Source organism: Manis pentadactyla, chromosome 4 (genome assembly GCF_030020395.1).
Source record: "Manis pentadactyla isolate mManPen7 chromosome 4, mManPen7.hap1, whole genome shotgun sequence".
Classification (NCBI taxonomy): domain Eukaryota; kingdom Metazoa; phylum Chordata; class Mammalia; order Pholidota; family Manidae; genus Manis; species Manis pentadactyla.
Window position 1 is genome coordinate 104,777,725 of NC_080022.1, and position 23,648 is coordinate 104,801,372.

At 47.5% G+C, this 23,648-nt stretch overlaps 1 protein-coding gene across 3 annotated transcripts in view; it reads right to left on the minus strand.

The window, feature by feature from the left end:
- Window positions 1-21,690, minus strand: part of IGSF3 (immunoglobulin superfamily member 3) — an 89,394-nt gene extending 67,704 nt beyond the window's left edge. Inside the window, exons 1-2 of one of the 3 annotated variants that reach the window (XM_036924472.2) lie at window positions 21,561-21,690; window positions 20,258-20,927 (exon numbers count right to left, since the gene is read on the minus strand). In XM_036924472.2, the coding sequence (XP_036780367.2) occupies window positions 20,258-20,300 (43 nt within the window). In that variant the 5' untranslated portion in view covers window positions 20,301-20,927; window positions 21,561-21,690. Of the gene's footprint in view, window positions 1-20,257; window positions 20,928-21,014; window positions 21,148-21,355; window positions 21,480-21,560 lie in introns of those variants that run through there. The other 2 variants (XM_057500586.1, XM_057500585.1) reach the window with 2 other exon arrangements.
- Between the last annotated feature and the right edge of the window lie 1,958 nt (window positions 21,691-23,648).

A 23,648-nucleotide genomic window follows, 5' to 3' on the forward strand; every position in this document is an offset into this window, starting at 1 on the left:
GCACAGGGGCCAGTCATACCCAGGGCCAGCCTTGCCCAGTCATGCTCATCCACAGCGGGTCCTACTGGGGGTAGAGGCACAGTGCTCTCTGGGGAGAGGAGGAAGAGGAGGCTGCCTGGTGTTAGCCTGGCCTCCCCACCCAAAGCACACTCTCAGGGCCGTGGGCCAAGGCCAGGTCTCTTGCTGCCACATGCAGAGGAAGGGCCTCCATATACAAAGGTGGCTTTCCTGTGTGCACAGCTGACCATCCACCCCCGTGTGATGGAGACCATTGTTCCCATTTCTCAATGCGGAAGGTGAAGTCCAAAAAGGTCCAGGGATTCCTCCAAGGTCATACAGTTGGTGGGAAGCAAGGAAAGGGCAGGAAACAGGCCTCAGTATCCAAGGGCAGGACTTTTTCCAGCCTCGCAGGCAGATTCACCAGCTGGGTACACCCCCCCCATCCCGCCCAGCCCACAGCCTGGGTGTGGTGAGGCCACCCCACCACCAGTGTGCTGCAGAACAGGCTTCCATGCTCAGGGCTTGCACTTTGTGATGTCAATTCCTCCGACAGTAGGACCCATGCCCCCCATTTGGACCTGCACCAAAGAACACCTAATTGTCAGCTGTCCCCACTCAGGAAATGCTACTGCAAATAAGAGGAAAGTGAACCACCCACATGTTCCTCAAAGTCCTCTCTGTTTCGCTGAGATGCAACACCAGGGCAAACTGTAATCAGACAGCGCCCCTGTCCGTTGGGGCCGTCACGGGAAAGCAGTGCAGGAAGCTGCACTTGCTGGGCACTGTTAGGGAGAGCCCTGAGCAGTGAATCTAAATTATGAACCAAGGTGACAGCAGAGAAGAAAGCCAGCAAAGAAGGGTGTCGTGTGGCCAATGGAGAAGGCGGCCCTAAGTTGACTAAATTGCCGCCTGGAGAAAACCTCCCCACCATCAACTGGCTCCAGCCATTGAAACTTCTCCAGAATCCCCCAGTTAGAAGTACAGGCTCAGGACACATTAACCTGATTATCAGCCACTAACCTCTCAGCAGCTACTGACCCTATGGCATGACCAGAAAGGCCCTAGACTAGAACTCAAATATACCAGGTCCCCTTCACACTCTGCTAGTGGGAACGTGGGATGGTGCAGCCACGTGGGGAAACAGTCTGGCAGTTTCTTATAAAGTCACTCATACACTTGCCCTATGACCCTGCAATCCCACTCCTGGTATTTACCCAAGACAAATGAAAACCTACCTACATGAGGACTTGCACACATAATAGCAGCTTTATTCATAATAGTCCCAAACTGGAAACAGCCCAAATGTTCATCAGCTAGGGAACAGACAAACAAAATGGGACATATCCGTACATCACTACTACTGAGCAATAAAAAGGGATGAGCTTGACACATGCAGCCCCATGGATGAGTCAAAACCGTTCTGCCTAGTGAAACAAACCAGACCCAAAGGCTTCATGCTGCAGTGCCCCACGCAGGCCACACTCTGGACAGGACCACACCGTGGTAACGGAAATCAGATCTGAGCATGCCAGGCTGGAGGTCAGGGGGCAATTTTTTGGGGTGATGTGAGGTTGTATATTTGATTGTAACGGTGGTTTATACACAACTGTTACATGTGCCAACACTCAAAGAACTACACACTTAAAATAGGTGAGTTTTGTTGTATGTAAATTATACCACAATAAAGCAGATTAAAATAATACTAGTTTCCTTTCCCCTAACTGGAGCTCAAAGAAGTGGTCAGTATGGGCCATGACTTGGAGAAATGGCATAACAGTGCTGTGCCTCAACTGTCACACCCATGCATGAGAGTCCCCTGGCCTAAAGAGATATGATCAAGTCAGAGAATTGCACAAAGCCAGGACTGATTTGGGGGGCAATAAATGTCAGCTTCTGCTTCCCCTCCGCAGTGTAAAAGAACAGCTCTATTGACCCAGAAACCTTCTTAACCAGACCAGGTGAGGGATGAACCGGATGACACAGAGAAATACTGGAACATGGGAGAATGAGGGACAAAGGCTGAGCACAGCTGGGCGTGGAGGGCAGTCTGCAGCCTGGGTGGGGCACAGCGGGCGGAGGGAAACTCTTGGATGTGGCTGCTGGGTGGGGTGTGGCAGTGGAGGTGGGGGTAACTGAGGACAGCACAAGGTGGGTGGCAAGGGCCGGACTGCTGCTGACTTGACCGTTTTGCTCAAGGCCTGGCTGTAGCCTCAGGCCTCTCATTTCCTCTACCTTAACGAGGGGTCATAGAAGTGCCTTCCCATAACTGCATCATCTCCCTACACAGCCGATGGTTTAAATATAGCTGAGCTGGAGCAGGACAAAGTCTCCTTTATGACACACTGTGGTTTGTTCCCACCGCTGTTTGACCCCTTGGGCTCTGTGACACAGAACACAAGTTTCAGCAGTTCCCTGTGCCTTCCCACAGGCACCAGGACAGAGCCTTCCTTTGCCTGGCTTCTGGTTAAATGCCATTATCATTATCTTTAGGAGGAAGCAGGAGACACAGTGAGTAGGGGCAGAGGGGAGGCAGGGCACCATAAAAAACAGGGTGGATCTGAAAGATTGGAAGACTTCTAGGAACTTTAAAAGGCTGGAAAGTGAGTGGTACCAGTACTGTATTATGTCCAATTTTACTCCAGAAGTTCCTCTTAGCACAATACCCTTACCAGCCAAGACAGGGTTCATTTTTGGCTCATAAACAGCTAAGGTGAGAATTTCCTCAGTTCACTGGAGGAGGGCTGGGATGAGGCAGAAGGTGGCCATACTGAAGAGTACTCACAGGAGATTCAGACTGCCAGAGGCAGAGTCAAGTGAGTTGTCAGGGGTGAAATACAGAGGACAACAGCTCAGCTGGGACAACAAAGCAGGATGGGGAACAAGTGTGGGTCCCCCAGGACTGGGGCAGGAACGCCTAGCAGCTGACCAGCACATGCCTGCCTGTTAGATGCCCATGTTTCAGGTGACACTCACTCAGCTAATGCAGGTATCTCCCTAGACCCTCCCCTTGGCACGTCATCCAGCGACAAATCCCTCACTTCCCCTAGAACAGCCTAGACACTAAGCCATTCCCTTACACTCTAATGGCCAATGCAGGTTCTTTCTGTGAAACCTGGCACGGTGTGCAAGACCACATCTGCCCTGCTCCTGAAGGTACCAGAGAGACCGCAAAACAAAGGAAATCCTGAGCAACAGGCAGGAGAATAGTAGTACGGACAGAAATGGAAGCTGGAGTGGATGCAGAAGGCTAGAAGCAAAAACGGTTTATGTGTTAATGGGACATTCAGATGCAGTGGTGTGGCAGGTGACAAAAAAGCTGTGGCTGAAGGGCGGGGGAGATGCAGGCAGTATAGCCGCCATCAGTGGGGTGAGGGATCCCCTCAGAGCTGCTGATGCTCCCAACGTCCCCCAGCACCAAGGCTCGGGAACACTCTGCGGCAGTGTACATGGCCAATGGCTCAGAGATTTCTGAAGCCCAGCTACAATGGGCCAAAACTGAAACAAGAACGACAAGGCATCCTGAGGGAGGTGACAATGTGGTCCAAAGGTGGTGCCTTTACGGCTCAGCAACTATGTACTGTGGACTAAATCCAATCTCCAAATGATCACATGTGTCAGGCAACTGGCGGCCACTCCACTGACCGGAGTGACACCCCTGGCCCTAGATGGCAGTAATGGTGGCCACCATTTACTGAGCATTAACTATGTGCCAGGCACATGCATAGCACTGCCTTCCAATGGCCCCATTTAATTTTCATGGTAGCCCAAATGAGTAGCTCCTTTACTTTATAGATGAGGGAATAAATAGAAGCTTAGACTAAATCACAAGCGCTTACTGAACGAGAGGGCACCAGTGTCGTCCCCCTCCTGGGCCTAGACCTAGACCTCCTAGGCCTGTCAGAGGAAGCAGCGAGAGCAGAGGGTAAAATAACAGTTACTGCCCATGGGCTGCATGACATCAACAAACATTTAGGATGCCCCTATTTTGTTCAAAGTGGAAGAAAAATAAAAACACCAACTTTCCGTTAAACAAGAGAAATGGTCCCTTTCCTGTCTCTACATTTTCCAGTTTACAATGAAAAGCCCAAGGGGCCAAGGCCTGGCTGTCCCCAGGTCTGACAGGTTTTCTCCCGGGCTCTGGTGGAGTCAAAGTCAGAGGAGAAGCACGACCCACCGGAGATCACAGCCCGGGCAGGCGAGGTGCCTCACAAAGACCCTCCCCCACATATAACTATGCTTTGTTTAAAGTAAGATCTGACTCAGCATCTGTACTTTTACTTGCTGCCTGACGAAAACCAGATGCCAAACGCCTGCCAGCACCGTGCTGGGGCCCTCTGCCCTGGGGAAAATGAACCCAGCACCGCAACAAAGGGCCGCGTACTCCAAGGCCTAGCTCTGTGCTCCGCGGCCTGTACAGAAAGGCACATTTTGAATCATTTGAGAGCAGGAAAGATTTAAAAGAAGGGCTTTGCACCTCCTTCTTGGTTCAGTCTGGAGTGCTGGAACTTCTTCCTGAAGCTCCACTGTGAGCCTGATGACTGAGAGGGCCGCTCAAGCTGGCCACCAGCCACCAAACAGTCCCTTCTGCAAGCTACTTGACATTCTGTGACCCGTGGAGGCAGCAGCCACCTCCCTAGCACAGCTCCTGAACAGGGACCCCCTTCCCTGGAAAGCTGAGGGCCCCAGGAGGGGGAGGGGCAAGGAAACTCCCCCACAGAAACACTGAGCCCCAGAGCCAGAATGAAGAGCGGCCAGCAAGCGTTAGCTCATTCAGCGCACACCTCTGAGCTAGCCATGTCAGAAGTGACAGAAAAACGCAACCTGAGGAGTCCAAGTCACCAGGCCCCTGCTCAAACAGCAGTTAGCAGTGCCAGCCTGCTTCAGCTCCAGACCCGGCTCCCACAAGGATTTCCTGGCCAAAGGCAGAGCAAAGTCCAGTGCTGGAAGGACGGCTCTCCTCCCCTGTGGCCACACCCATGGCCCCGGCCCTTGGCCCCAAGGGTGCTGTGTCACGGGAGGAAGAAATGAAGGAATACAGTGCTCTTACTTAGCTGTGTCTGCCAGGAGGTGACACCTGTCACTTCCTCAGCCATTTTATTGGCTAACATAAGTCACATGGTCATAACACAACTGCCAAAGTTTGGGGTGTCTGTGCAAAAGGTGAGCTGTTGTCCCTGAACATCATCTTAAGCCCTGACCTCTGGTTTCCCAGGTCTAACCCATATTTTCAAAGGAATTCAAGGTCTCATCACTTATATCTCTCATCGTTACCTCAAAAGCCAGACAGCAACTTCCTAAAATGGATCGCCTCTTCCAAATTTCCATTTTACATCATTTCCTAAGTCATCACACTCAGACACCTAGCACCACCTTCTAGACCTCCCCCTTCCTCAACAGTCAGTCAACACTCTTTTAATAGTCATTTTACTCCTTTGTAATTTCCCTTTGATATCTTCCCCCACTTCCTACTGCTTTCAACTCATATCTCACTATCTACAGCTGAATTATTCCAAGAGCTTAAACTGGTCACCCAGCTTTCAGTTTCTTCCTGTCCAATTGACTTGGTACATGGCTGCCTAATCCTCCCTCCCTTCCCAGGTCCGGTTTCTCCCCTGTTCAAGGGCCCACAATACTTCCCCATTGCATCAATCATGGGTCACCTGCTAAGCCTGCAATTTGCAGAGCTCTAGAATTGCCCATGGAACTAGTCGGGACATAATCTCACTGCTCTCTGACAGTGCCATGTCCACTCCTGTCTCCACAGGTCTGTTCATGCCATCCACTCCTCAGGATGCCCTTGCACCCTTCCGATGCAAATCCTAATCCTGCCTCAGGATCCGTTCCAAATACACCGTCCTCACTCGAGTCCTTCCCACCAACGTACTTACCTCTCTCCTTTCTGGCTTACAACAGAGCTAAGCACTGGCTCTGAATAGTCTACTTTTTGATGATAATCTGAATTGTACTGTTTTAGAAGAATATTTCCTGCTTCTTTGAGGGAGTGTCTAATATAGGCTGTCTTCTACTATAAGTAAAGAAAACACCAACTCAGATGGCTGAAACAGTGAAGACAGAAAAGTAGAGCCTGCTCAGTTGTCAGTGGCTCTGTCATCAAGGACCCTGGTCCTTCCTATCTTTTCTTCTCTGAAGGCCTCAACAGACTTACTTTCCTCATGGTGACAAGATGGCTGCCTCATTTCCAACAATCTAGTGGAAGGAACTGTCCCTTCTTCTGTGTTTCTTTTTAAGAGAGAAGACATCTTTCCTAGAATCCCCCCAGCAGACCTCTCCTCATATCTCATTGGCCAGAACCGTGTCACACACCCATGTCTAAATGATGGGCCTCCATGACTGTCTTGGATCATTCAGCTTTAATCCTGGAGCTGGAAGCAGGGTCACTTTTCCATGAGTAGTTGTGTGGGTGTTGGGGGTGGGCAGACATTGGGGGTAAGCATTCATACCAAATCAGGGTTCTATCATCAAGAAGAGAAATGAATAGCTATTGTGCAGGCAACCAACAGTGTCTGCTACAGGCAAGGATCAAGGACACATATTTGCTTTTTTTCCCTAACTTGCCACCACCATTCTGTGCTGACACATAAACATGCTCAACAAATAACTGTGGAATTGAACTGAACTAGAAATTATCCTGTGGGTGTGAGAAAATAGTGAGCATTGTAATTGAGTGGTACAACTGGACAATGGCGCATAGAAACTGGAAAGAGGGCCATGAAATCCAAACAGATGCAGAAAAAGGCCTTAGCAAAGGAGGTTTGGAGAGCTCTGGTCCAAGCCCTATGCTGGGCCCAACTCCCAGTTCCACAGATAGGAAGCAGGCCCCAGGCCAGAAAGCTGGACGTCTCTCAACAGGGCCCAGCTGGGCCCTCTCCTCAGTTCAACCCTTGCCTCCAATGGGCCAATGATCTACATCCTCGCATAACTTGCCAGGCACACAGGAGGCTCACAATGAGGACTGTTAGTGCCTAGCAAGTACCTGAGCACAGCATGGGCCCACACAAACCTGCCGAATATGCACACCTGAACACATGAGGTCTGGGTTGTAAAAGCCAGTGATCCCTTACTCAGGCTTACAGTGACTGCTGCTTCACTCTGCTGACAGGTCTCTCCTCCCTCTTTCCTCTTTGGGCCACCCTACTATCTTTGCCTTTCATCTTAGCTTTCTAGATTCTCTGGAGCCAGTGACAACACTCAAACCCCAAACATACATGCTTTTACCCGAAGCTGGGAAATGTTCCAAGAACTGCACAGAAAATACACTTAACTGTGGGGCTCTCAAGTCCCTGTGATGCCCCACGTCCACCTCACAGGCCCATGAGACACAGCCATTTGAAGTTCTGGAGTTTCTTTTTAAATACTGCAGCTACATTTTTGTAGCTAAAGATAACTGTGTCAAATGCAGCCCACTTTAAGAGCTCATTGATTATGACATTTACTCAATATTCAGTACGTATTGACTGAGCAACTGTTATGTTGAACCATATGACATTGCTGATACTCAAGTGTTTTTGACCTACAAATACGGTATTATCACAAAACAGTTCAACCTAATATGTATTTTATGATAGGCAACATGCTAAGGAGGAGTTTGGGACATGATGACCAACAGCATATGCTGTCCTGAAGGAACTTACACCCCAGTGCATTAAACAATTAATTACAAAGTAATACACAATCTAGCTTCACTACTGTGATTAATCATATGTGCATTTATTCTTGTACCGCTTGACCTCTTTGCTGGCCTGTAAGCTTTATAACGATGTTGGTTGTGCCTCCTACATGTAGCACACTGCCAAGCACTTAGCAGGACACATTAGATATTTGTTAACTTACTACTTCATGTTCCAGTAGACAAGTGCAGGTGCTGTGGAAGCACTGGGCAGAGTGATTGAACTAATCTTGGGGAGTAAGGATCAGGTACTTCACTAGTTTGAAATTTCTGGTATCGCTGATAAGGCTGAATTAGGTCTTCACAGGTTTTTATACCCTGTATAAACTATCAGCAGCACATGCCCATGGGGCTTCATAGGGACTGTGTAAAATACTGAAAAAGAATAAACTATTTTCAAGCACCATCTATTTCAGAAATTTTATTTATATAAACCATTGGTACACTAACTGCAAATCATTCTTATTTCTCTTCTAAAGCAGGAACCCCCAAGGATCTTTATCAGGCACTCTATGAGCCTAGTTTGAGTTACAGTATTTACTTGAAAGTAGTAACAATGAAGTTCTTAAAAATATTTGGCAATTCAAACATCTTACTAATTCAAACTAACCCTCCTTACTGATCTACGTTGTTAGAGATTTTTACAATCATATTAAGAGAAAGCATCAAAGGCTGCACTTAGAGAAACAGTCACCAAATTTTTTTACAGAACACTTGAGATAACAAAAACCTAAACTAACGTCAGAAAGTGAGTGGAAATAAGAAACAAAGAAACAAGTTGAAGAGTAATTGTAATCCAATTCAGTCTAATAACTGACACCTACAGGGAGTCACATTCAAATTATAAGCAAAGCATGTGAAAGTTTTAGATGCTGCACCCCTGATCTTTTAGTTGACCTGGCATAATTTAATGAAAAATGTTGGTGGACACTGCTGGCCACCAGGCCTCTTATCTATTCTGCAGCATCTCTGTGAGAGCCAATCCTGGACCAGACATAATGAGCTGAGGCAGTATCTTTGGGTGTGTTTGGCCTGTCACTCTTCTCTGTGGCAGGACAGAGATTTACTAACACACTGGTCACATTAATAGAACATCTTGAACCCTTTCGACATGGCAAATGATCGGCAGCCTCTGTCCCCAAGCCAAAGCCAAACGAAAACCTGTCACCAGCAAGGACACCCGGTCTCTCTGAAGGATGCCCAAGTCCCCATCCAGTCTCCTTTGCAGAACCTTGCAAATCTCTTGGATGCAGGCAGGATGATCAGGAGCTGGAGGAGATTATGCTTTGAATGTCTTAAGAGATTAGTTACTTAAAACCCTCCACATGACTTACAGATGACAGAGTAAAAGCCTACTTGATTAAGGCTGAACGTCTATACATTTGCAAAAGAGAAAATATGCAGAAGAAAACAAGAGTCAGATTACTGATGGGCACAGCACCAGCTCCAGGATATCAGGGGCTGCTGAATAAATTATAACAGGGCGGAACAGACAGTAATCATAGATTCACCATAAATACCACAGCCCTCAAGGCTCTCATATTTACTTTCTTTCCCCAAAGCACAGATTGAATCCGACCTTATACTTAAATGAGGCCTGGCTCTCCTCAAATTCCAAATATGGGAAATTACAGCTCTTCTGTGGTGGGGGCAAGAGTGGGAAGGCAAGCATTTGTATTACGTAATGTTTTCATTAAAACAAAGACCGCGTACACCAGTCTCTTTCTCTTCTGTTAGAGGCATTTTCCAGTCCTCCTTCCACTCTCCCCCAGCCTAGGCTGCCACAGTCTTTTCCTCACCTCCGGAATAAGTCCCCTTTAAAACAAGAGGATTATACATGAGATCTATAAAGATTCTGCTAAAATAAATTCAGGTCTAGAGGCACATTCGTTCTCTATCTACTTTCTTCCTTCTAGATGCCCGCTGCTTGTGGGGAGCTACTCAGAAGAACCGAATTCGTGATGTGGGTGTGCGAAAGAAGCTATGGATACATTCCTCCCAGCCAGAGGTGCCAGAACATCCAGCTAGAGACCACCACACACTGACAGAGGGACGGAGAAGAGCTGGGCAGGGAGCTCAGATTGTGACCGTGCTTTTCTGTAATGACTGCCCAACTGTTCAGCAAGCTTTCTTTTGTAGTAAAACATCAAAAGACATGAAGAAACTGTTTAGCAGACCATCTCTAAACAGTGTTATGAAGGGTTGTCTAGTTTTGGGGTAAGCCTAGAACAAATCTATATGTACAATCACTCCTCTGATAAACTAACGGACGTGTCCATCTGGGAAGCAGAATTCGCAAAACACTACCCTTCTCCAAACCAACACAACCACAGTGGAATAAAATCACCGACGAAAACTAGAAAGGACTCTAACATGTGCTGCTTGTAGGGAGAAGGATGGTCCTGCACAGAGGCTCCAGAAAGCAGCAGCCACCTGCTTCGGGGCTAAGAAAATTCCCACTAGGTCCAGTTTACAACCTGCTGGGAACCTGAGGCTTAGTGGAGAAGCAACCAGTGGCTTGTGAGAGAAAGGCAGATCAATGCCTTCTCAGGGCTAACCCCAGATCAGGGAAGGGGACCTGGCAAGGTGCAGACCTGGAAAAGCCTGCATTTCACTGAGCTGACATAGCACCTTCTGGAAAACACTGGTGAGGGCCCTGAGCTGTCCCTACAGCCTTCCCTCCCATGGCTCCCTGAGAGGAGGCACTCTGCAGGGAACTAGGGAAGCCAAATACAACGTACGAGACAGGCCTCAACCTTAGCATCACCACACTCCCAACAGAACGGCTCTCAGAAGAAAGCCTGGTATGGATGCTGTCTCTTCTCTAATGGGAAGTATACAATTGTTCTAGTTCTCTTTTGTTCTGGCTTCCTAGAAATTCAGAGCTAAGTATGAAACTCCCAATTCCCACAGACAGACAATTTCCCCAGCAGTTAATAAGACATTCCACATATCTAGGAGTCAGGATATTTGTGTATTTTCAAAAAAAAAAGAACTTGCCCTTATGGCTACCCAACTCCAATCTCCCCCCATTACCGGTATGCATCTGACTCCTAAAGAGCTTTCATTCAGGACTGCCTGAGGTATTTATAATTCATGGCTGCTAAAAAAGAGCTGAGAACAAAACAGGAAGAAAAGATATTAAGTAATACTAAGAAAAAAGACTTACCTTAGGGATAGAAAAGACTTCCCTAACGTCAGAGTTTTTAATTAATCTTCCTATCTATTAAATATTAAAAATCTGTATCAGGTGACTACTTAAAGTGTTTGTCATTTTACCTTTTGATTCTTGGTACATAAGATAAGAACAATGAGCACTTGTAGCAGGCACTCAAATATTTGTTGAATGAACAGATGGAAAAAAAGTCTTTTTAGAAAAGTACTGTAAGCAGATTCTAACAGAAGAGTGGTCTCAGGACAGGTGGTCAGCAGGTCAAACCCTGATGTTTAAGAAGGGTTGACTATGATTCGTGAATCTAACAACCCTCCCTTCAAAATAGCAACTATTTTAAAAATCAGGTCTAAAGGTGAACCATCCAGAAACCTGGCATTTGCTCCTGGGATTTTAAAAAGTCACACTCGTGAACATGAGAAGTAACCCAACGCTTTGAAATGATCATCTTTTTACTGAAATAGCTGCTTCTGCTGGGCTAGAGAAAAAAAGTCTCTTCCTTTGGGGTAAGGCCTTAAATGTCTGGAAGCCAGCAACCTTACAGGTTATTCTAGTCCAATTCATTCTAAATGGAAGACTCATTTGGGAAATGAAAATGCAGGAAAAACTTCTCTCACTTTTTTTGTCCTGGTCTATAAACAAACAAGTACACTTGATTGAATCAGACACAAAACCTGGTACTTAGGGCTGTCCTCTTACAAAGTATTAAACAGGCTTCATTTTAATTCAACATATTTTCAAATTATAACTAAAACAGTCAACAAAATATGTGTGTGCTTGATTTGTTAAATTTATGTGTTCAGGGAGAAAATATTCAGAATAAACAAGTCAATTATTTTCATTGAATATATTAAAATTTAAGTGTAGCGTTTTTATTATAACTTTAGCTTTTGACACAGTAAGACAAAATCATTGTTATATAGCTACTGAATGAGTCTCACTACTCCCCAATGATTGCACAAATTACCCTTTCAACTAGCTATAAAATAACCAAATCAGTTCTGATATGGCCATAAAATTAAGCCTGAAAAAAAAGTGAAGTAAATCACCCCTTTAAAATCATTGTTGAACAGTAAATTCTGTACAATCCCATTTATGTCAGAAAAAAAAAAATCTACATTTGTATGAGTATATGCATAGAAATTAAGAAAAAGGTCTGGAAGAACTTATGTCAAACTGTAAAAAATATATAATAGACCAAATAAGGGGCATGGAGCACAGAGGGGAACTTTCACATTTTACTTTTTGTCTGTGCTATTTAGATTTTCTACAACAAAACTATATTCACATTTTACCTCTGTCAAATGAAAATTCAAAGAAAATAAAGCAAAGAAATCTAGGACACCTTCTGAAATTGAAACCAATCTCTCATCACCTTACTTACTTTTATATATAATACTTCATTACCCTGAAGTACTTTATTTGTTGTTTTAAATTATGACTTATTTCAAATCAACTCGTCAGTGAAAACTGAGATTTCCTAATGTGGATGCTACACCTAAGAGGCTGTAAAACTTCACTCTCTGGAAGTCTTTTTTTAAAAATGGGAGTAGAATGTACCTGGACAGGATAGGTGTGGCCTGACCTGCAGCAATGGATGGCTATTCAACTCCAGGTCTCCCTCCTCCTCCTACTGCAAGTCCCTCCTAGCAAACCAGTCAAGGTCACCAATGCAACCAATTAATGGGTAAACGCCACCTAGGTTACCCAAACTCCTAGGGTTCTCAAAGCAACTCCTGAGGTTGGAAGCTGGCCACTAGAAAAACACTGAACAATGACTCCACTTCCCCTAAATTTCAAATACAGGGCAAGGCACCTAACGGGTGAGGTTATGTGCGTCACAGGCAACCCAGAGCACCAGACTAATTTTGCTGTAGAGCTGGACTCTATCAAGTATGAGCAATCATACTGGTTATCACATAGGAAAAACAGATTAATTACTACTTAATAAATGCTGTCTGTCTAGGAGACAGAAGACTTCAGAATTATGGGGCTCCTGATGGAAGGGAAGTTAATAAAAGGGTTCCTTGAAAAGGAAGTCAGCAGCCTGCCTCATGACACAGCTCTGTCACCAATATAGCACAGGTGGAACCCAGTGCCTTACTAAGGGCAGAGATGGTGTTCTCCAAAGTCACCATGAAAAAGGAGAAGCAGACCGCACTCCCAAGTATGGGAAAATGGGTGTTACAAAAACAGGATTACATACACAAAAGTAATGCCAACTTAGGGCAATCTTGAACATACTCCAGTACATCAAAGAATCACAATGGGAAAGAAAACAAAAAATGGTATCAGAATTTTCCCCCCATTTTAATAAAGGGAAGGCCTAGAGACCTGAAAGTTGAGGGGAAGAGGCCACCATTAGAAGACAGGATGCCAGTTTCGTGGAGTGCCCAGTTTTGCCAGAGTATCTTGGCGTTGATGACGTTTTGATGGATACACAAAAGCTCCTCCTTTGGGACAGGAACAGGTCCTCTTCACATCCACCCTGGACCCCCCCACCCCCTCCAGGAATGCCTCCTGCCTTCCTTGACAACTTCTCCCTGGTCCTCCAGACACCCACTTAGAGCTCCCTGGTATCTCCCATCTGTCTCTGGCCCAAATACCCAGACTTCACACCAGCCAACTGCTCTAGTTCTTACCAACCGCACCTGCAGGGTCCGGCCCACTGACACTCAGGCTCCCCCACCCCTAGAAGCCTTCTCAAAGCAGCCCATATGCCCAGCTGCCTCCCCCCAACAATAGGGCCAGGACCTCACTCTCCTATTACTTAAGAAATGCCTAACATTCCAGCTTTTCCAGAAAACCTTTCCAGATCGACCAGCTACTACTACCAGATTGAAGGGAGCTACCCCAGCCTCATCCCAATCCTGGGCAGATCCTTCCCTCACTACTCCCGCTGAGCTGTAAACAAAAACAGCTTTGCCTTGCCTCTCCTTCCCCAGTCAACACCTGTTCTTGGAGAGCAAACAATATCAGGGTCTCCCTGCCATTCTGCAAAGGGATTTACAGTTCGTTTCACTGCTGGCCTTAGATGATCATTTCCTTAGAGGCAGGGACAGGGTTGTGTTCAGCAAAGCCTGGGTCACCTGGATGATGGGGAATAGGGCACTTGGATGAATTTAATTAGAGGGTTAATAGAGCATTAGGCAGAAACTTTGCTTCAACTCTATTATAAAGCCTATTATAAAGCTTTTAAAAATACATCTGACCACTTTCCAGCCTGGGTAGAGTTAATATAATTTAGTCTTTGATTTAGGATCTTGCAGTGCCTGAGGCTCATCATTCTCCTCTGCCACAGTAATTACAGATGTGAAGATGTAGAGACTGGGCCAACGGTGCCTGGAAGCTAATTTCTAAAATAAATCCTTGTTACCACATCTTGTGATTTTTTCCTTTCTGAAAGTAGAGTTCAAAAATAAAAACAAAATCCCACTTCATTGAGGGTTACAATTAAAGGAGGTCCATGGCCATTGCTTTTGTTAAGTGCCTGCCACTGTGGTCCACAATTACTTAATAAAGGGTTCTTGATGAGGGAATTTGGCAACACGATTCTCTACAAACACAAGCTTGATTTTGAGGCAACCACTCATATCTTGGAAAATCAGGAGTATTCACACACAGGTGTCCTAAATTTCCTCAAATTGAAAATCCACCCTTTCTGAGGAATAGCTGTGCTCACTCTGAAGCAGCAGAGACAGGTGTCCAATCACGTCAAATGAGGAACTACTCCCAAAAGAGCCTAAAAATGTTAATCAAGGAGCTGTAACTGAGAATGGGAAGCCCGCAACAGTAGCCACTTCATCCAGTTCCCAGGCTAGGGCTCAGCAGAAGCGGTCTGCCTGGGCTCTAGGGACCCACTCTAAGTCCAAATTCCAAACTCATTACAACTGAAGCAATTCTCTGTGTCCATATCATCCCACATGAATGGGGCCCTAAACACACTGACAGTCATATCTCTGAACACTAAAGGGCCACTCTGCCACCATATGGCTGCTGACTACTCTATACTATTAGGATAATGCTGGGATTAGGATGCCCTCTCCATCCAAACCCTGCCCAGTTCCGAAACCCCAGCCCAAGTCCTCTCCCACAGTGTCTTCCCCAACAACCACCGCCTGCACTGAACTTTACTTTGTACTTGACAGATACGTGAACTCAGATGGGAAAAAAAAATTACATCTTTACTTGCACTACCCTCTAAGCGCATGTTAACTGTTCCTTTGATTATGAATGTAGGCAACCATCACAGTAATGCTCCAGGACCTATGACTGTGTCACAAGAGAAATTACACATACTTTCCTATCACATCACAGTTTATCCAGATATCTCAGAATCTCATTTTCACTCTTCACTACATCATGATTACAATTGTTAGACCTGCTGTTAGATCCTGTTATTTAATGTGTTACTAAAGAAGCATACTGCTAGATTATGTGTTTTTTAATATTTTGATGACTATTTTCAATATAATTGATTGTTTGTTATCCTATGTATTTTCATTGATGCATTTCAAAATGTTACACTAAGAAGGGGACCTTAGGCTTCACCAGACTTCCAAAAGGATTTGTGGCACAAAAAAGGTTAAGAACCCCTGTGTAGAGGAGTAAAGGCACAAAGCTCTAGAGGCAGATTAAGTTTGAATTCGAATTCAAGCTCTACCAATTTCTAGCTCTTTTCCTTTGAGTGAAAGGATTTAAATTCCCTGAGCCTTGAATTTCCTCATCTTGATGGAGGGAGCCAATACAGAAACTTCAATCTTGTGAAATCATTCATTCATCAAAAAATGAACACCTATTTGTGCCAGGCACAAGGCTGAATTCTGGGGCTACAGTAATAAAGAGGACAGAGATAGTTCTTAAGCACTTCGTACAGGTGGTCATGCTACCTGATGATGGCAGCAGTGACTCGCACGGAAGCGTCCTATGAACACGGCAGCACTACTGCTAAAACCGCAACACTGAGTATTGAGTTATGGGCTCATTTATGTTGCTTCTCATGTAGCAAGTGTGGGTTCATCTAGTTCATGCCTTCAGCTTCTCAGAGGCCAGAGGCCTATGCCTCATACAGAAAGGGCAGTTTACTAAATGGAAGAACCAAATGGTCCTGGCTTCAAAACCCTGCTCTGCCACCTACTGCCTTTGTGACTATGTGCGAGACCAGTACCTGTGCCTCTGAATCTGTTCTTGCCTTCCCTACCATAATAGACCCCCAGTTTTTAGCTGGATGCTAGGAATTAAAGATATTTCCCAGCCTTCCTTGCAGCAAAGTATGGTCATGTGATCAAGTTCTAGCCAATAGTAAGCAGATGTGTGCAATTTCCAGGACATGTCCTTAAATTAGGAGGGCATCCCCTCACCAGCCTTTTTCTCCTTCCTAGTGGCTGGGCTAGCATAGCCATCTTGGGCCATTAGATGACCTTGGGAATGGAGGGATGCACAGGGACCAAGACAGAAGGGGCCTGGGTCCCTAGCACAGTGGAGCACCATTGCAAGCCAGTACACTAATCTACCTTTGGCAAGTTCCTTAACCTCTCTGGATCTCAACATCCCCATCTACAAAAAGGTGATAATGTGAGATATCTATCTACAAGGGTTATTTTTGAGGACTTAATGAGATAGAGCTTGTTTCACGGTAAAGGCTAGAGTTAGGAGAAGTGGTATTATTACTGTTCTTCTCTTGCTGCAGTGAAAAAGAGAGGAGACTGGGACTTCTTAACACATCCTGGGTGCCCAGAGGTGGCTCAATGAGTCACACAGTTGACAAACATTTTAGCCAGTCTAGTACTGACAAAAATTTCCTTCTCTGCAACTACTATCAAATGGTTCCCAGGAAAGGGAACCAGCACTACCTGTGGGACAACTGTTGGGATGATGTTTGCTCATCCATACACCACGATGGTCATCCTCTTCATTCAGAACCTTTCCCACGATGGCCCTAAGCCACTTCACTTCTCTCTTCTGCCTTTGATCGCTCCAGTCCTGCCTCTGAGCTCACTCCCATCAAAACATCAAAGTTCCTTTCAGTCTCTTTTGGAAGCACCCTCTGGCCTCTACCCTAAGAAACCTTCCCTACCTGACCAGCCAGTGATCACTTTCTCATGTCCACACTATTCAAGCAAGAGGCTTCTCAAACTCTAAAAATGAAATTCTCTCCCCCTGGAGAAGAACACAAGTGATTATTCCCATCTACAGATTCTCCTGTGCTGGTCCAGAGATGTCCCAATCTCCTACATGTTTCACTGTGAACACTTTGAAACTATTTTATCTTGTTCGAAGCATCAGCGCTGGCCTAGGAGGCATAATTCTCCACGGCTATGTAAAATCGAAATTTGCTTTATGTGCCTAAAGCTTATATTCATCTTTCTTGGTTACTGCAGACACAAATCCTATTCTGTCTCTCCCACATTGCTGTCATCATTCCATGTCACTGTCAGTCATGCAGGCTGCTCTCAGGCACAGGCACAGCTACAACCACCTTCCCCTCTCATTCCCTCTTTCCACACTCATGCCTACTGACACCAGCTCCTGCTCCGTCTCTCATCTTCTGCACCTCTGGCTCCCCCCTTTCTCAGTAGTAAAGAGTTTCCTATCCTGACGGCTCAACCAGGCCCAGGCTTAAGATGGCTTTGGAATTGGAATGAGGGTGGCCGTGGCAGCCAGTGGCTCCCAAATTGGGAGGGATACCAGAGCTGCAACAGGAAGAAACAAAACACAGTGGTCAAGAGGGCAGGAATCAGTGCCTGTGTGGCTTCAGCAGGACAAAGACATGGGCAGGAATCAGTGCCTAGGCAGGCAGAGGAGGAGGAAGCTAATGCAAATCCCAGACACTGGCAAAGGAAGGAAGCAGAAAGCATAGGTGTCAAGGGAGTAGCGAGCGTGTTGGGGATTTACGCTGTGTCCACCCTCACACACTAACATGGGATTTTCTAACTCAGAATGCCATTTCTGGAGTCTGGCAGCACCTGGATCAGTCTCACTTTGTGGAGCACTTAACCCTCTCCTAGTTTTTTCTGAACAGAATTCTTTCCCAGGTGTGTGACCCGCATAAAACCCTGGGATGCTTTGCTGTTTTAAATTCACGCTACACATTAATATGTGTTACACAGCAAGAATGCTGACGCATGAATCAAACCTCACCAGACTGCAAGCAGGAAATAAGCCCCCAACACAGGTTTTGTTCCTCCCTAAATACCTTCTGCTCTCTGAGATTAACAAAGTAGTGGCAAGGCCCCTCCTGGCCAAGCTCAGAGGCATCTAGTGATGAGAAAGACGTGATGTCACCAGTGGGTTTCAAACAGTCAGGCAGAGATGAACATGTACGTCCACAGCTCTATACCTTCCACTCCCACCCACGTCTGGTCTTCTGCCACCATCCCTTCAGCGCCACCGTGATGCTCATTTTCCTCTATGTCACCTGTTTGTATATGAGGCTGGGAGTGGAGGGAATATAACAGGGCCTAGTGTCAGGGTCCCAGCTCCATGCCAGAGAGTGGCCCATAGGGTGAATGCAGGGGGACCAGAGGCAGCCAGAAGGAAGGAAAGGCACAAATGTCACACTTCCTTGTTTTTCCCTTGGTGGTTCCTTCCCCTGCCTTGGGCCCCACCCTTCCACTCAGCCCTCTTTCCCAGCTGCACCTCCCATAGCACACCCAAGCCTCCTGGAGGGCTTTCCTTGCCTGCCCCCTGAAATCCACATGAATCACTAATTACTGATTTCAACCCAGACACTAAGTGAAAGGCAGATGCAGCATGACAAATACTGAGATAGTATTTGGGACTGGTGAATGGAGAGTCCCCTGTGTTCCCTCTACTCTGCCCCAGAAGACAGGAGACAGGAGATGCCGTATCCTAGCCCACACCTGGAGAAGACTGACTAAACCTCACACCAGACTGGGTGTCTATGTGTGCTGAGGGGGAGAGGGGCCCAGAACAAACAAACTCACACGCTGGTTCCTTAACTCAGACAGACACTGGAATTCCCTAGCACAGCTGAGAGACAGATGACTGAGTCACCATCCCAGAGAATCTGGTTTGATGGGTCTGGGGCTGCTGCCTGCATGCACAATGGAATTTTTAAAGCTTCCCCAGTGATTCCAACATGTACTCAAGTTTAGGAACCACTGATTGAACTCATTTAATATGTGTTGCAGACATTCTTCAAAGCAGTCAAGATGCTCAGAACACCTTATAGCCTTTGACTGTCAAGACAACCCTTGGAGTTATCATCCCATTTTATTGAGATTTGGACATCAATCATGGTGAGGCTGTGATTCAACTCAACTTCTCTAACTCCAAAGTCCTTTCTCTTTGCACCCATCTGTGAATTCTTGCAAGGGTATAGACAATGCATGAAAGCAGTTACCACTGCCAGCAGGTCCCGAATAAATCCCATAAATGCAAGACCCCTTTGGAGATGCAAACCCTACAGGCAGCAGTGATGACCTCTTCTGAAGGCAGGGGACACAGCGCTACACAGACATGTACTCATGTGTGAAGTCCAAGGAGATGGAGAGAGAAGATGCACCAGATCCTGGGGGGGAGCTTATCCTAGACCCAAGATGTGTCCTTAGATACCACACTTAGTACAGTGCTCAATGGCATGGAAAATACCAGTGAATGTGGGAATGGATGAGTGCTAGGCAAAGGGGGGACACTTCCATGGAGAGGGAATCCTTATGAGCGGTGTCACAAGATGTCCTCTTGTGGCCACAGGCTGTCTCTTCATCCCACTCCAGGCATTCTGACCTCCTAAGGGGCACAAAAACCAACCCTAACACACTTTCTAACAGGCAGCTTCAATTCCTCCAGTCTCTCTTCCTCCCAGAAGTATGACCTGAGCTTCCTTGGTGAGGGGATATAGGACTAGTACCCTCACACATGTTTAGTCTACAGACCACTCAGGTCGGGTGAAGCATCCCTTCAGACCTTACTTCCACCCAGCCTACGTGCTCCCTAGAAAAAAAGCACCATTACCAAACCAACTTTCCCAGCGGAGTGGGAACAGTGTTGCCACTTTCGAATAGGAATTAACATGGACCCACCCAGCTGTGAAGACCGTGAAGCACTCCCGTTTGTAAGACCAGAGAAACGAGCGCGCGGCCCACATGGAGTCCTAAACCACCAACACGCAGAGGCAGGACCTCACGGAAAGGCCCGGGACAGACACTTAAGGACGGCAAGTATTCCTTCTTAAAGACAACAAAAAAAATATGCCACCGTTCCTCCAGGATTAGAAATGGGCATTTTAGTTCTCTATTCCAAACCGTGACACACCTCGGATGCCTCCTGGTGTCCCCCAAAGCTGAGTGTTGATGGGAAAGAACCACAAGGAATTACAGGAACCAAGAGCAGGTTAAACTTTCCGATCGATCACACGGATAAGAAGCGCCACTTACCCAGCACAGCCAGATAGCTCAGCACTGGGGAAAAGCACTTCATGTCGGCAGCAGAGAGGAGACACAACACGGGCGCTTCCTCTTCTCCCAGCACTTAATCTCTCATTTCTGACAATGCATTTACAGCTCTGGAAGGCAGTTTTGGAAACAGAACTTAACTAAGAAAATGAAAACAGGTTAAAGAGAAGAAAACAGCAGGCAGGAGTTGGGGGGAGGGGCGGTGTGTGGCATGCGTTAAACTCCCCTATGCCAAAAGAAGGGTCCAGAACAATTCCGAAGGCTTTCTAGGCTTCTGCCACATTGTGTGTCTTGAGGTTTCCACTGCAAGTGAGGACTGCTGTGGATTAATCCCTCAAGCAAAGGGAAAAGAAGAGTCTGAGAAAATCCTTTCATCCACTGATTATACAGAAATGTCCTTGGCTTCCCAGTGAAGGTGCCTGTAATCTCCCTCATTCGGATTCCCCAAAGAGAACGGGGCAGGTTTTGTCAAAGCCTTTGACAGCCAAATCGCCCTGGCTGGCACCGACCGTTCTGGGTTCTTCATCAAAAAGTCCGTCTCCATCCATGATGGTAGGTCACAGAGCTGCCACCTGCCCCGGACCTGCCCAGAACACACGAAGCAAGTTGGCGTTCGGCAGCCCTGAAGCGGTCCCACAATGCCAGCAGATATCTAAAACAAACACAACAGAGATTTATCAAAGGCAAACACAACCGCGGCAAAACCGAGACGGGCCGAGCGCTGAGCTAGTCCGGACACCTGGGTCGCGTTCCTGGACCAGGACCGTCAACCTTTGCATTTCGACCTTGCGCAAGTCGCCACATTTGCCTCCACCTCAGTTTCCCTGTCCAGAGGAGAGCAACTGTGGGGAGCCCAATTGTTCCTGCAATACTTTGAGCAAATGCTTTACTCCCGGGAATTCCCTTCGCCTCCTACCGGGCCCGGCGCCGCCGCTAGCCCCACCCTCCGCGGAGGCTAATCGGGAAGGGGATCCACAGTGCGGCCGCCACTCCCGGTTCCACCCCCGGCCCCCGGCCCCCCGCCCCAACGGGGGGAGCGCAGAGCGCGCCGCGTCCCAGGTGGCCCCGCTATTGTTTTACCTTCGCGGGTGTTTATTTTTCGCTGATTGCAAAGAAAAGAGAAGGAGGGAGAAGAGAGCCCGCAGCTTCGCTTTCCGCTGCCAGGGGAGAGGTCTCGGGCCCGACCCTCGAACGAAGCCGGCGCTGGGCCCACCGCCGACCCTCCCCGCCAACCTTCCGCGGTTCCCGGCTTCCCTCGCCGCCGGCGCTCCCACCGGATACTGACCTTGCCCCCAGCCCACTCCCTCCACGCGTCCGTCCGTCGGTCTGTCCTGGCGCACGCCTCCGGGGACACGCCGCTTCCCCCCTCTGCCCCCTCCGCCACGGCACCCGCAGCCGCGCTCCGGCCCCTCCCGAGTCCCCGCCCCCTCCAGCCGGCCCGCTGCACCCGGGCGAGCCCAGCGCGGGGCGGGGGCGGTGGCCTGGGCGAGAGGCACCGCCCCTGGACCCGCCCCGGGGGCCTGGCGGGGATCTGGCAGGGCTCGCGGGGGGGCCGCTGCTCTCGCCCGGCCCGCACCTGCTGGTGTCCGGGGCCGCCCGAGGAGCTGGGCACAGCTGGCGTGAGGGCCGGGCAGCCCTGAAAGTCAATCAAGGGTTCACAAGCGGACTGCCGGGCCGCCGGCGAGAAGTGCGCAGGCCTTTCCCAAAGAGCAGCAAAGGACCCACAAGCCGGGAAGAGAGCGGTGTAGGAGCGCGTCCCTTCTCTGCAAACACAAACAAAGCCCTCAGCAGGAGACTCGAATCTGCCCATGTGGAACCCCATATTGCGCTTAACTAGAGGACAGAATTTCCTAGAAGTTGAGACTGAATTGGACTCTAGAAACAGCCTGGGTTCTAATGGAGGTTCCTCCACTTCCTCACTGTGGACCTTGACAGAGTGTCAAGTTTCCCGTGCCTCAGTTTCCCCATCTGTTATGAGGAAATAGCCCACCCCGACTTAATAGGGTTATGTGAGATATCCGTGATGCACTTGTTAAAACACTTAAGAGTGGCGCCTGCACATTCTCAGCACTCAGTAAATGTGAGCTACACCTATTTTATGAGGAACAGGTGCATTTTATTCATTCAATACTTATGGAACACACGAGCTGGTAGGCATGGTCATAGGTGACCAAAATAGAGAACAGGTAGGCATGGTCATAGGTGACCAAAATAGAGAACAGGACAGTCCTGCCCTCCTGGAGCTTGCAGTAAATAAATAAATAGGAACAATAGAACAGGTATAGCAAAAAAAGAACGGTGTTAAGGAAGTACTCCTTCCTTGCATGGGGGTCAGGGCATGAGTAGGAGGGGCGTTTGGTCAGATCAGGTGCTGGGCAAGCTCCTCAGAGGAAATGAAAACTAGGTAGAATCTAAAGGGGCAGTAGGAGGCACTGCTACTACTAATCTAAAGGACGGGAGAGGGAGAGGGAAGGAGTCACGGGTCCTGGAATCAGTATTCTCCAAGGCCCAAAGGGGAAAGAGGGAGTGGCCCAGCTAGAGGACCAGAAGTCTCTCTTGGGCCCAAATTAGGCTATAAGAAATTGACAAGAAATGAGCAAAGGAGAAGTCAGGTGCTGGAACCTGGAGAACTTTTCGTGGTGTGTTAAGGAGTTTAGACTTTACCCAGGGCCACAGTGAAGCCTCTGAAGGTTTTGAGTAAGGCGTGTTGTTGTCAGACTGTACATTTTGGAAAGACCACTCTGACCTAGGTGCGGAGGACAGATGGGAAGGGAGTTCTACAAAAGGCTAGGGTTTGTTGCTGAAAATCCAGATGAGATGACAGTGACCAGGACCACAGAAGTAGCAAAAGGGAGGGTGTGGAATGAGCAGATCCCCTTGACGTTGGGCTCCTTGGAATGCCGGGTTAAAGGTGAGGAAAGGGGCAGAATAAACAGTTCAGCCTCAACAACTGAGATCAGGATGCATAGGATAAGTTTGGATGCATTGAATTTGAGATGCCGAAAAGGCACACAAGTGAAGATGTCCAAAAAGCAATTGAGGTCGGGGTGGGGAGAGTGGAGTTCAAAATGCCAAAAGGGATTATAAATATATAAGATGATTTTCACCCTATTGGATTGTACAACAGCAAAAGTATGCAGTGAAGGAAAGATGGATAACTCACTGTAGGGAAAATGTAAGTTTCCATAACCAGGATCTTCACCCGACCCTAATCTACTTGATGATGTAATTGGCCTACTGCTAGGCTACTGCTTAGCATCCATTGGCAATAAGCCAAGATTGCCTGTGTTGCTATATAAAGAGCTCTGACCAGTGCTTGGGGTAGAGTAGAGGCTGGAGCAGAGTCTGAGCAGAGGCTGGAGCATCGGCAGAG